At 28.0% G+C, this 14,020-nt stretch overlaps 1 protein-coding gene across 2 annotated transcripts; it reads right to left on the bottom strand.

The window, feature by feature from the left end:
- Nucleotides 1-710: 710 nt before the first annotated feature.
- On the bottom strand, nt 711-13,479 carry LOC129963598 (uncharacterized). Of its 2 annotated transcripts, XM_056078067.1 has the most exons (5): nt 12,999-13,469; nt 9,691-9,947; nt 7,789-7,948; nt 4,152-4,301; nt 723-1,294 (listed from the first exon to the last, which is right to left on the bottom strand). In XM_056078067.1, the coding sequence occupies exons 1-5, from the start codon at nt 13,142-13,144 to the stop codon at nt 1,204-1,206; spliced, it is 804 nt and encodes a 267-aa protein (XP_055934042.1). In that variant the 5' UTR covers nt 13,145-13,469; the 3' UTR covers nt 723-1,203. The 2 variants fall into 2 exon arrangements, with proteins under 2 accessions (XP_055934043.1, XP_055934042.1); XM_056078068.1 differs by lacking the exon at nt 4,152-4,301 and having other exon boundaries at nt 711-1,294; nt 12,999-13,479.
- Nucleotides 13,480-14,020: the final 541 nt, after the last annotated feature.

The raw sequence follows: 14,020 nt of genomic DNA, 5'->3' as shown, positions 1-14,020 counted from the left end.
TAAATTCGAAGATTTACTAAGATAAGCAATAAAAGCACTCATGTCATGTCATGGGTCATTTTACCAAAAAGTTCTAAATTAAGTTTAAGAGCGTATCATATTGGTATTTTGATAAATTTGTACATTTCATACTTCCCCAATTTCGAAACAATTATCAAAATTATGTCTGCTTATCTATGGAGATAATTATTCATAACCATGTGGATTAAGGAATTGTATTTCGATCATAACACGAAAATTGTAATTTCAACCAAATTTTAGATAAAATCAGGCAAAGATACTCTATATATCTGTCCATGAGTGTGTGAACACAATAATTCGAAAACTGGAAAATTATCTTATGGCTTGAACATCAAAATTGAAGACAAGCCTGAAATTTTTGTCTTCATGTATCGAAGATTTTATTGCCTGCCCGTTTACTATTCATGGAAACGTGCACTGTAACCCAAAATTACAAATATTTAAACGAATAAAATTTGATATGTAATATTGACACCCAAATCATAGATGTGTATCCAATTTTTGATCAAATGTTAAAAAATGCATAGTGTGGTTTTCTTCTGCAAATATGAAGCACAATGAAGTGCTTCATATTTGCAGAAGAAATATTAATATATATTAATTAATTAGTCTACGATGAAATTATATTATATTAATTAGTCTACGATGAAATCTAAGGAGACAATGGTTCTACTGGTTTTTCCCTTTACTTTAAATTCTTAGATTCTTAAAAATTAAAATTGTTGTTTCTAGTTAGGTCCCGAAACATCTAAAGCTAGCACTGATATTTTCTAATAATCGCATTTTTCTTACCCTATAGTAAGTCATTGTCTCTCTTCAGCTGAAACCTTTCCTGTATTTGGTAAATTCTTACGAGACTTTTCTATTTAAAGTGATTTTTCCGTTGCAAGTTTTCTAAGTTATGATCCTCACAGAACAAATATCAATAAAATTTCCAAACATTTTTTTTCTTTTATCAAAAAGATGTATATCAACATCAGTATTATCAACAGGTTTTATCAAACAGATGCACTCCATTTTTTACATGAATTTAAATCAAATATCTGAAAATATTGGCCACCAATTTTCAGTCAGCACATTTTTAAATCGCATCTGTGACTATATCATAATTAAAAAAAAGATAAATAAAATTTATTTTGTCCACCGCTTTTATAACTAGAAAAAAAAACATTCTTTAAAAATTCATAGTGTCTTGAACTTCTTAGGTGATGTCCACTGGTAGATCTTTTCAGCAAATGTATCTGGCTCATATTCTGAACAAAGTTTCAGAAGCCTAGAAAACAGATAACATAAATCATATTTTTGAAATAAATAATTACAATACGTAGTAAAACCAGCAATAATATATTGATAGAGATTGGCAATAATCAGTGACCTCATCTGTTTGCATTTGACAGGCAATTCCTCTTGAATATTTTAATTCCGTTTCAAAAATATGCCCTAAAGTTTTATCATTTATTACTTATTCGTACAAAAACAGTTTTGAACTTTTATATGGAGATTTTATCATTTTGTATTTCTAACTGAATCATATCATAATCCTTGTTCAAAATCCTTCTTAGAAGAGGAAGTAAGTATCTAACTATTGTACTTACTTCAGGAGCCTAAATAGATACCAGAGTTAGCCTAACGAAAGGAACTTAATAAACGAAATTTCCATTTTTTTTTATACTTGCTTTAAACTTATGGTTTAGAAAATTATCACTAAAACTTCATTAAAACATTGTTTATTCATCAATATTTGTGGCATCAAAATATTAATTATGCGAAAAAGTAAGACTGTATTTAAATATCAGTATTCGACAGAAACCCAACACGTCCATAAACAAATATGTTTTAAATAATTTAATCAGATACAAAAGCTAATGTTGGATAAAATATTATAATACACAAAATATTTCTATCGTTTGCAATTTTATTTTTAATGAATAAACTTTAGATTTATTTAAAAACATAAAAATATTCAAAAAATAACACAAAATGCCAAAAAATAAAGATTATATAAATGAAAGTCTTATCGTCTCCTATCAATTGAATATGGATTAAATTATTTATTTCAAAACGGTTTACTTTCTTCAATCATTTATTAAAGTTTGAAAAAATGACAAAACAGAAGTGAAAATTGCACTTAAATGAAATCGATATCATTAAAAAAGTAAAATTTTGGTGTTTTAAAATAATTTCTATTTTTTGTGGATAGTTAGCTCCGAAGTTACTGCAAAAAATAACAGAATTTCGATTAATTGTAAACCGATTGATTATTTAATTTATGTTTGCAATTTTAAAAATTCGCAGTATTCTTTTTACTTTCTTAAATAAAGTGTGCAAATTTTAATTCAATTCAATTTAGTTGTTTAGGAGAAAATGTGGAATATATATGCATACATAATGATTTTTAATTATATTATCACTCTTAATCTTCTATTTAATCAATGATTAATTTCAAAAATATAATTCAGAAAATATAAATGTATGAATCAGACCCAGTTGTTAATGTTGAGGCAGCGGACTGCATCAAAGTGTTGTTTAGAGAATTATTTCGAAAATCGAGGGTGGTTGTGATAAGTAATCATTTGTAGCGTATCTTTGGAGATAATGCTTCCATTTAAAACAAAAATTAACAAAATGGTTGCTATAGTGATTGTATTTGGGAGATTTAAGGCTCTTATCCACAGAAAATGAGCAAGAATGGAGATTTTAATAATTTTGTCTAAAAGGAAAAGTAGTGGCAGATATCTGGAAGGGGGGGGGGCATTACCTTTCATAGAAAATAACAGAGTACTCTGTCAAGGCTTTTTAGCCATTCAGAATGAATAGTGAAGTGGGGTTTCTTTTTATATTTTTGGAAAACTCAGAGGGTGGTGTAGATCAAACAATTAATATTTAGTGACGTACATAGGAATCATAAGCTTTCATATACAATAAAAATTTGAGAAAGGAAGAGATTAGGCTGAGTTGTAGAAACGTTTCCTTCGTTTTGCCAATTATTTTAAATGCACTATCCGATAAAAGCGTGAAACTTTCGGATTTAAGCTTTTTTTTTTTTTTTCAAATTTTTTTAAAAAGCTAGGTATAGTGTTCTTGAATTTCAATCATATCAATAATAGATTTCAACTTACATTTTACTGCGAAGTTTCGGTCACTAGAGCATTTAGGAGTTCCAACCAAAAGCTAATGAAGGAAATTTTGGGGCTCAGCTCGTTACACAAAAAGCTGATAATGATTAACAACTTTTTATTTTCATAATTTCTTTCATAATTCTTTTTATTTCAAATTTTATTTTTATAAAAATATAGCGTGTATATTCGGAAGATATGAATGATTTATTAAGGAATCCAAAACTTTCCATATGCTTTTTCTTATAGCATATATATTTTTTCAATTAAGTCATACTAAATTTTAAAAAATTAGTGACACTGTTTTATCATGACCTAATATTAAAAGAAAATGCTTTGAATACGTTAGGGAATATGAGTAATTGAAGCAAATAATTTTTTAATTGATGAGTTATGAAATATGAATATACTGAAGAATATCCTATATATATACGTCACTTATCTTTTTCATTAATTCTAAACCAGATATAATGACATTTTATACAAAAATTCCATTTATACAAAAATTATATTTTTTATAAAATTCCAGTTGAATATCGTTGAGATTCAGAAAGGTGTTGGTACAGCAGTGAGATGATTTTTCACTTGTTTTCACACAGAAGTTAAATTATAAAAAGACGAGAGATCCCTCTGCTTCAACATCTTCACTGATTTTTTTCAAAGCATAGCTGACCATTCAAAATGGACTTTGTTTATTGTGCATATATAATTTAAAATAAGAGTTTTATTGGCGGTTATGGGACATAAGTCATTAAAGTTGGTTGAGATGACTTAATCAATACTGTTAATATGGTGCAGGAACAAATGGTCATCGAAGGCAGCTAGTTACTATCAATAAGATATACTGTCTAAATTTCAGATCATCCAGCTTTTGAATCAATTTATTTATACATCAATCGAAATAGAGTATTAAGTTTGACTTTCAGAGGTTGTCATTTAGGACTTTTTGAAATTAGTTTTTTTTTAGTTGTTAAATATTTATCTTTAATGTTTGATAAATATGTAAATACTTACGTTACTTGTGTCTTGCACTTTTGGGGATGATCAAAGGTGAAGCATTTCCTTGAAAGAATGTTGAAATATAGGGTTCCGATTAAATTCGAAGTACGCGTATTGGCTTGTCTCAAGCATTCGTTTAATTTCTCATCACACTCGCAGCTCAAACTGTTAAATGAAATGAAAACATAACACATTCTAAGCAACATTTTGTATATACTTTTAAAAAATGTAAAGAGCTTGATAGCGAAATGGATGATTTCCCTGTATTTAAAAACTTAATGGGGTGAGTTTTTCTCTTTCTTTTTTTTTTTCTTTTCTTTTTTTTTTTCAGAAGCACATTTTTAACAGCGAATTAAAAATTAAAATTTTTATTTTTATAATTTTCAATTTTTAGTATTCAATTTATATTTATTACTAAAACTATTGTGGAAATTGAATTCTTTTTTTCAAAATTCGCTTTAGACATTCATTTGTTTTAATTTAAAACTTAATTATAATTTGTCTATATAATTATAACTGATAGTTAATCTAAAAATATTAAAATACTATATTGTTTTCAGCAAAATTTCAAAGCTTTATCGTATCGGGGGGGGGGACTGATCTAAAAATATGTTGATGATAGAACCAATAAATTTAGATAAACAAAGTTAAATTTTTAAATATTCCATGAAAATTGGAAGTTATATGAAGAAAAATATAATTTTTGTATAAAATGGATAATAAGAAGATTGCATTTTCGAAAGAAAATATCACAATATACTTGAGAAACAATGTTTTATTAAGATGTACTGAGTGGTAATCAGAGAAAAAGTTTGCATTTGCTGATTAGACTATCATAAAAACAAAGATATTTAACTTGCGAATTTTTGTACAGTGGTTGACGTATGCGTTGCGCATACGATAGTATTTTTATTTAATATTAAGGTGACAGTTTTCTACGGTGCAATTGCGGATTTCCAACTAAACGGATTTAGTATTTAATGCTGAGATTTGAAAAATTCGTTTTTCTTTGCCTTTTCATAGATTCTTCAGCTTTTACAAATAAATAAGTTTGAAAAAATTACAAAATCTATGAATTAATTATAAAATATTAAAATAATATTAACACTTTATGGAATATAATTGGTAATTTAAGGTGTACGTACACACTAGAAGATTTTTTTAAAACTTTAACTTTAAAAATTCAGTTTTTTCACAGTAGGTTATTAATATATGTTTAAACTCATTTCAGTGAGAAAAAAAACCATATTACACTAATTATTAATTAAATAAATAATATTTATGAGCTAATTAGCCTATTTTTTGAAACATGATATCTTAGATTCTAATTTGTACAGACACACAATTCTAGTTGGAAATTATGCCTTATATTAGTCTTCATGTTGTCTGCCTCAATCAAATTATAAAAATATATAGTTTTTTTTTACTAACTTTTTCATTAACGATGAATAGAAAAAGCGAGATTTTTTCTGTCATTTTAACTTTTAAATAGCTATTAAAAATTTACTTCTCTAAATATAACTTTGATTGAGGCACAAAACATCCGCTATTTCATACAGATTATTTTGATATATAAATAACTGTATTTGGTTCATTTCTTGTTGAGTTACGATTGTTTGAATGAAGCAACATAGTGGAAAAATATCATTCTTCATAAAATGAGTTTAAAAATAACGGAAACTAGAGTTTTTAGTGAAAGTACCTCAAGAAAAATAATTATAACTCAAGAAATATTCCGAATATTGATAACATCTTGGTATCGTTTGAAAGATAAAGGATCAAAGAACATTTTGAAGCAATAAAATATATTCGATATTTTGAATGATTTTCGAAGTTTAAAGTGTGTACGTACACCTTAAATCCCATTATTTTCAACCTCTTCTAGCGGATGGCTTCTACACGAACTTGTTTGGAGTTTTAACCATCTTTTATCTCACAGCTCCAACTTTTTAAATTTTAAAGAGACATATGATAAAATTTCGCTTCCCTTATTTTTTTGAAAAAAAGATGTCTCTCCATCGGAAAGTACTGTTTTTGGTGGCTTTGAATATCTAAGCTTTTTTCTACGTTTTATTAAAAAAATAAAGACAGCATTGCCTGCGCTGAATTTATATACCGCAAAAATATGCTCCAATCAAAGGTTTTTCAAATTTTCTGAAAAACTTGGAATAAAACTGAAATGGGGGCACAACACAATTTTCGTCTTATCCCTAACCTTGCACGTATGTTTGTTATTTCATATCAAAAACATTAATAGTTCTTGAGAAACTGTGTTATGAAAGGGTTAAAAAATGAGGTATTATGCTTTGATTCTACAAAATAAAAAATAAAAAAATTCTATATTATAACCTTCCACTGACGAGTTGATTGGTGTGACTTAAAAATTGTGTGGTATCAGATGAGTTTGTTTTAATAAATTAGAAGAACGAAGTAGATCAAACTTCGATAGACCTAACTGCTTTTTACCCCTTCATTATTTTAAATTCGTCCAAAACACTACGAAAAAGGTAAATACATTTGAACCTCCCTCATCCCCTTTTCCTTAAAGTTCGCGAAATTTTTAATGATAGGCCTCCAGAACAATTGACAAAGAATTAAAGTAGATTCAAAATGGCCCTCATTACGGTGCAACCTACACCTTTCATTTAAATGGAACGGCACATCAACAGAGAGGAGGGAACTTAATCGTATACCATTATTATACTCATCAGGGAAGAGAGAATCTGTTTACTTTATAGCAATTTGTCATCGATGTGTTTGAGGTGCCATCTAGTGGGATTTCGTAGAGAATAAGGGGAAACAAATGTTCCAAATTTAACACAATCGTATTTAATACAACCCCATTATTTATCGACAATTTTCTCTCTATTTTCTACTTAAATGCATTCATATATCTGAAGCAGAGGGTCGACTGCCAACACATCAAAACCGCGCTATGTTTATCCATGTAGAAAGTTTCTGTTGAAATTGCTTTAGTATAATTATAGATTAAAATAATTTTTAAATAATTATTCTATTCCATTTTCATTATATTCGGGTTTTGAATAATATAATATATGCTATATTAATGCATGATTAAATAATTAAAATATGAAATATTAACAGCAAACTACCGTTGTTTCGCTTTTGATTTTATTACTTAATATCTGTATCTAAAAGATAATATAAATATGGATTTAAAAAAAATCCATAGTAATCTGTTTGCCCTCCATATCAAAGCGCACCCCCCCCCCCATACACGCAATAATAATACCCAGATCAGAGCGTTCTTTCCGGTATTGCTTAAATTAAAAGTGCGGCACTACTTTAAATCCTTGCAACAGGCTATAAATTGAAAAAGATTTAGATCCCAATTTTGCTTAAATTTACCCAAAAATAATTACTTTGCAAGTACAATAATATAGCGGCCTGATTATTTCCAAGAATTTTGTTTACAAATTTTAACGATCTGAAAGAAGTTGAAACTGGAATAAACTGAAACTTTCCGCTACCCCTTTTTATGTCTCCATTTGGACTTGAGAATAACAGTTCAAAAATTCCCGTTAACCGTTTCCGAGGCTGACAATTATGAATGAAATTATCGGTCTTGGTCATTTAGAATAATTAAAATTATTTCAAAATTGTGCTCCAAGCGGTTTTTATGAATAATTACCTTGTAAATGATGACTTGTTAGTCAGATTAAATTTTGTTTCTCCACCTAACATGTAGTCTTCACAGGAATCATGGATCCTGCAGCATTTGTCCGTCTCTTCTTCATCGCCCAAGTCATCATAACTGACTGCAATGTTGCCAGAGCCACACCATTTCGTTCCTGAAAGTATCTTATAATGATAAGAAATTTAATCAAGTAATATCTTTGAGAATGACTGATGTCAGTTAGTGCAGAGACTATTATTACTAGATCTACCAAATGCAATGAAACAAATGAAGTGCTCATAAAAGAATTTAAAAGTTTTTTTAAATGTTAAAACTGTTTTACAGGCGATGGTTCCTTGTCATACCATTCTTAAAAGGCTTTTTTTTATGCCAGGTAATAAATTATTTATGATTTAATAAGAAAAAAAAGTTTTTTTTTTAGTTTCTAATAAATATGACTGATAGTGGTCTTGAGTTTTATTTTTGCTTCTTGTATACTTATCAGCATCATTTTCAGGAAGAAAAATGAGTCCCTGAAAGTTGATTTGTACTACTATAACTTGGCATACTGTAATGATCCAAAAATAAGATGAAACAATTGCAGCTTCAATATATCATTGCCACTGTTTAAAAGATATTTCTGTCAACTACAAACAAATGGAGAAAATAATGCAATCAAGAACCAATTATCATTTGCTATATATAGGGCTCATAACAGAAAATTATATTTTTGAGAACGTAATCTGTTGTACAAAATTCAACCAACTGAGAACGGTTTGCAACAGAGTGAAATTCAACCAATAGCAAATGGCTAACAAGCAGAATGCAGTGTTAGAATTTTAAAAAATGTGAAAGGGATGTATCTCGAAATATTGCTTGACGTGTATATTTGCACTGATTTAAGTCGTCAAGAACAGAGATAATGCTAAAGCAACAGCATAGCCACTCAAATCTTTCATATATCCAGCATTTATTCCTGAAAATAAATAAATTTATTTCTCTTTAGTTTGGATCAATCACGCATTCAGAGAGTGTTCTAACATGTTCAACAGCGAAGTGTTTCTTGAAGAATTACAGCAGCATGGTGTGTTATTCTTTACGATTGAATCCGTACATTTTCACCATACGGATTCAATCAAAAATTCTTCATTACCAGAAATCGTAGAGATTCAAATCTAATTTTTTCGCAGAACCTTACTAACCGTAAAACAAGAAACAAACAAATCATGTAACATCAATCGAGCTCTTTTCGAAGAACATTGGTAACAGAAAACTTTTTCGACCATTGCAATAGTGACTTCCTCTACACTTTCATTTAAAATTCGTTTCTGTCCTCCTCCTGGCAGACTATATAAAGAGACAGCGAGAGATAGAATACACTATGTAATATTATGCACTATTCGAATAAATATTGTTCTTAAAATCGCTATCAGAGAGCTCCGTTCATACAGACCAATGTTTAATTAAATCAATCGTTTAGTTAGAAAGAAATTTCTAGAGTATTAAAATGATATTCTAACATTGAGAACACACAAGGGTGCGAAATATCAAAACTAACACATAAAGAAGAGAGTGGAAAATTTATTACAAAGTCTGATTATTATAGTTAATAGCAGTCTTATTAAAATAGTTAATTTAAATAAACAATAACTTTAAAAAAATTTGATAGTAAAATTTTTAGAAAAATTAAACAATTTTTAAGAAAAATTTTGTTTTATAATATCTAAAATACTTTTATTTCAAAGAGATATATTTGAAATTTACTAGTGAATTGAATTTCATTTTAAATGATTTATTACTTCTTGCCTCATTATTTCATTAAAATGAAGAGAAATTAGTTAGAGATACATGCTGAGAGATTCATCTGAATTTTAAAAAGGATAACAGCAAACAATATCATCTGCATTGCAATACTACCTGGATAAATGAAAAAATGACTCTCGTGGTGTTCTTCTATCACAAAGGGGTCTGGAGTTGTTGTTAGTCCCTCAAATCCTCCTTTTAACATTCCATCTATCAAATACACTTCACTTTCTATAGCTACATTTGGAGTTTCGTCTAGTAAATTTATACCACAGTCTGCTGGAGTAGAAGATGGACAATCTAACGAAGAAGTCTCAATGGCTACTTTGGGACCAGAGTATCGCTCATTCTTTAAAGATGCTCTAATATCTCTGTTGAAAATTTAAAAAAAAAATGTAAATTAATGTTATGTTAATGAAACTGATTGCTATTCCACTTAAGATTGCCTCAGAGTTATATATTATTAATAGGGTTTTGGTTGTTCTTGTTCTTTTAAAAATTTCCACAACAAATCAACAGGAATTCTTATTATCCACAATGTAAATATACTGCTTTTTACATATTTCTATTTCACTTGATTTGTATCATATGTGTAAAGAATGTTTTCAAAGACCTTCAATTTTAAACTTGTATCCGAACTTGCTAAAGTTTTGAACTTATGTATACTTTAGTATTTTCCATGACAATATTCTATTTCAATATTTTCAAAAAAAAGTTTCTTTAAGTTATTTATTCACATGTATACTGAGGAGCAAAAAAATTTCTTGTTAATGGAGTTTGCTCGAAATTGAATTTAAATAACAATTTTGGTGGACATAATATGTCAAATATTATTCGCCTAATTCATTTTGGAGCTATTTTGTTCATTAACAAGCAAACACAGTTATTGTTCGTTTCAGGAACAGAAACTATCAACTTTGAACTATCTTAGTCCACAAAGTGGTGATATGCATAAAGAAGAACGTATTTCTGGTATGCATTGTTATGCTTTGATCTTCGTCTGGTAATGAATTTTCTTTCCTTTTCTTTTTTCTGCTTTTCGATTTGAGGCATACAAATTTTATTTTAATTAGAAATCTGTGTATTTCTTTGTTCATGTGCCTAGATCAATTTCAGGTATTAATCACAATTGTTATGCCATCTAATTCTGCTAAAGTAAGGAATTCCTTCATTGCCTAATTAAATGTAAACATCGCCACCTTCTTTCTTTTCAATTTATTTTGTGGAAATCAATACCTAACGGCGCATGCGTAAAAGAGAATAGGATATTCATATCCAACACTACATTTATGGCCCTTGCATTTGATACTACAAATTTGTTTATCCTGTCCAGCGATATACAAAATGCGGAAATTGGATAATTTTGGAATAATTTTAGACATTGATTACTTTCTAACGCACTTCAAGGAAATGCAAATTCTGCAGATAAATCTGAGTAAGTGATTGGCCTGGATTTGCAGAATTTCTGTAGTTCTTTGTAAAGACTGAGTTACTAAACACAGACCAACTCTAATTCTTTGAGACAATCAGTCTCATATTGATTTACAAGCGTTGAACGGAGCCAAAGAAAATTGATTAACTTTTTTTTGTTTGTTTGTTTCTATCACCTCTCTTATCACATAAGTTTCATATATTAAACAGATCTGCGTTTCGACTTTTTAAATATCTTCGATGTCCCACAGATTCATGATTGAGGAACACTCCTTCAAAGACCTTGAACAAGTATATTCCCTTCTATAATAAGCCAGACCCTGCCAAAGATTATATTTTAGTTAGGCCTCTTGACAGAGGAAAACAAACCGTTTATTTAATATATTGAGGAATTCTTATAATCGGTCTTCATAGAGTAATTTCTCTTTTAAAAAACTATAGAATTGTGTGATGCTTGTTGAATGAACTGTTATTGTTTTCTTTTTTCACATTAAATTAAAATATTTCAAATCACGTAATACATTTTATGATTTCTTAAATAATGCCTTTCTCGAAAATATTTGAACACTTAAATACTTAAGTAAAATAGCAATACTTTCTTTTAAAACATTTTTCTACAGATCTTTTTTAAAAAACTGGTACATCTATTCTTTAAATCTGCATTAAATTTTTCTCAAATGCTTGTTAATTTATTTTTTAAATATTTTTTTTTTATCCAATGAGCTAAAATATTGCAGGAAAATACTTGAGCCTGTTTAAAGTAAAGCTGTATTTTTAAAACAATTTATAATTTTTGATTTAAATTATTTTTTTAGAAAATTGAAGCGAAATCTATCATTTTTTGGCAATATGATACAAAAATTAATATTTCAAAATTTTATGACACATTTTACAATGAAATCTTCGATCTAATTTCGATAAAAATTTCGATCTAACACTAATCATAAAAATCTGAAATAATGACTATTAATTGTTCACAACGTATTTTAATTATTAAATCATGCATTTTATTTATTAAAAAAAATATGAAGTTCGGTTCTTTTAAAATAAATGATCATTTTATGAAAAAGCGTAAAAATTATAAAATCCTGTATCCGTTATTTAGTATATTTTTTCTAGTTAATTAATAATTTCTTTTAACTACTGTTAATATGTTTTAATGAATGTAATATATTTAATTTAGATGTAAGAAGTCAGTCTCTTGTATTTGTATTCGTGATCATTATATTTATTCGGTTAAATAAACAATATTTTATAAACAATTATTTATTTCATTTCAAATTTACGTTTTTAGAGCTAAAATAATCAAAAGCTTTAATATCAAGAGCTCTTAAATTTCTTAATTTTGAACCATTTATATAAGAAAAAAAATGTATAAAATAATATTCCATCCTCAAAGATGTGTTTAAGAAGTAAGAATTTTTAATTTATATTATACATTGAAATTTTTAAACAATAATAAAATATAAATGTACTATATTCTATAAATAGTGATATATATAAATATATAAATATTTTATTTTTTGCATTTGTATTCATAAAATGCTATTTTGTATATTAGTAATATATATGCTATAACTTGATAAATCTTTAATTACAACATAAGAACTATTTATCTACTTCGTTGTAATTTGCAATAAGAGAGATCGTTTACTAATACTTAAAATATACTTCAAAAATATTCTTTTTATAAGAGTTAAGATTAATTCCGTTGCCTTAAAACAGCAAATTATGAAATAATTCCATGTATGCATTTGACTTGTAATTAATGATGCGCTTTATGAATTATGTTCAGAATATTAATTTTAGCCTTAGAGGAACTTTCACAGAAGTACAAAGACCTTTCTTTTCCTATAAAGGAAAATCATGCAGGATTTGAAAACTATCGATAATTCCAAGCAGCAAGATTATTCAAATTTGTCTTATATTTAGTAAAAAGCTCAATAATAATTTTCTTCAAAAAATAATAAGCTCTCAATTGCAAAACTTACCTATAGATTCCATCTTTTATTGCATTTATATTTTCATTCGATATTGCAGGCAATGAATTAATCGATGAAAAGCAATCCAACGAAATGATTACCAATATATAATAATACATTAACAAATACCACCTCATATTAAAACTCTGCAGCATCAAATTTCTAAAAATGAGTTTTTATATGCGTTTAACTAACTATACAAAAGAGAGATGTTTATGATATACCGATTAGAAAAAAAAAACTTCTAACTCCCATATTGTGCAACATGAGAAATAGGAATGGTAACAATTTCTGACAGAAATGTTAAAATACGTCTTCATTTTTCTTTCTTAATCTTCGCGTAACCTCAGATAATCCTTTTTCGTGACTGCCTCCTGAACATAAAATTTTCTCAGACTTATTGCCGAAAGGTAAACTTGCATATACATAAAATATATCCCATTTTTGTTCATTTTCCACCTTTCGATAGGAAACGTTCCACGACGAAGGGGAGACAAATTGGAGAATTTACACAGATGTTGCGTTTTCATCTAAAGTATAAATTACAATAGTTCATGTGGCTCGATTTAATACAGTAACAATCATACACATTTCTTCTGATAGACGGCAGCTCGTACGTCATATTAGTGATGTCACTTTTAAACCTCCGCAGCATATTAAATCATTACGTTACTTACGTTCTCTTACTTTATTTACTTACTGCTTACGTTTACGGGTTACTTAAGTTTGAATTAATCTCTTCTAATCTTTATCTCCAAAAATTATAAAACTCCCTCTTTATGTGCGTGTGTGTGTGCGCAGTTCTTTTTCTCTGCGTGTAGGTGTGTGTATTAAAAGATCTACATACTTGACCATTTGATATAAGGTTACCAAATTTGGCACATATATACTTTACAGCGCGGAAATGCGCATTTTTGAACGATTTTTTGTGAAATTTTAGTAAGAATTTTAATAAATTAAAAATAAAGCTCAATGTTGACGTTTTTCTGTGATAACTTCTAAAACTATGACAGCACAAAAATAATTTTTTA

Source organism: Argiope bruennichi, chromosome 3, assembly GCF_947563725.1.
Source record: "Argiope bruennichi chromosome 3, qqArgBrue1.1, whole genome shotgun sequence".
NCBI lineage: Eukaryota > Metazoa > Arthropoda > Arachnida > Araneae > Araneidae > Argiope > Argiope bruennichi.
Note: the sequence above shows the minus strand (reverse complement) of the source record. Positions and strands in the feature narration are given on the sequence as shown.

Excerpts from the sequence above, each read along its gene's own strand:
- LOC129963598 (XM_056078067.1), bottom strand. The coding sequence starts at position 13,144 with ATGCTGCAGAGTTTTAATATGAGGTGGTATTTGTTAATGTATTATTAT. Across the intron at positions 4,302-7,788 it reads AACAAGTCATCATTTACAAG|TTTGAGCTGCGAGTGTGATG; the intron begins GTAATTATTCAT and ends TTCATTTAACAG. Across the intron at positions 1,295-4,151 it reads AAGTGCAAGACACAAGTAAC|GCTTCTGAAACTTTGTTCAG; the intron begins GTAAGTATTTAC and ends TCTGTTTTCTAG.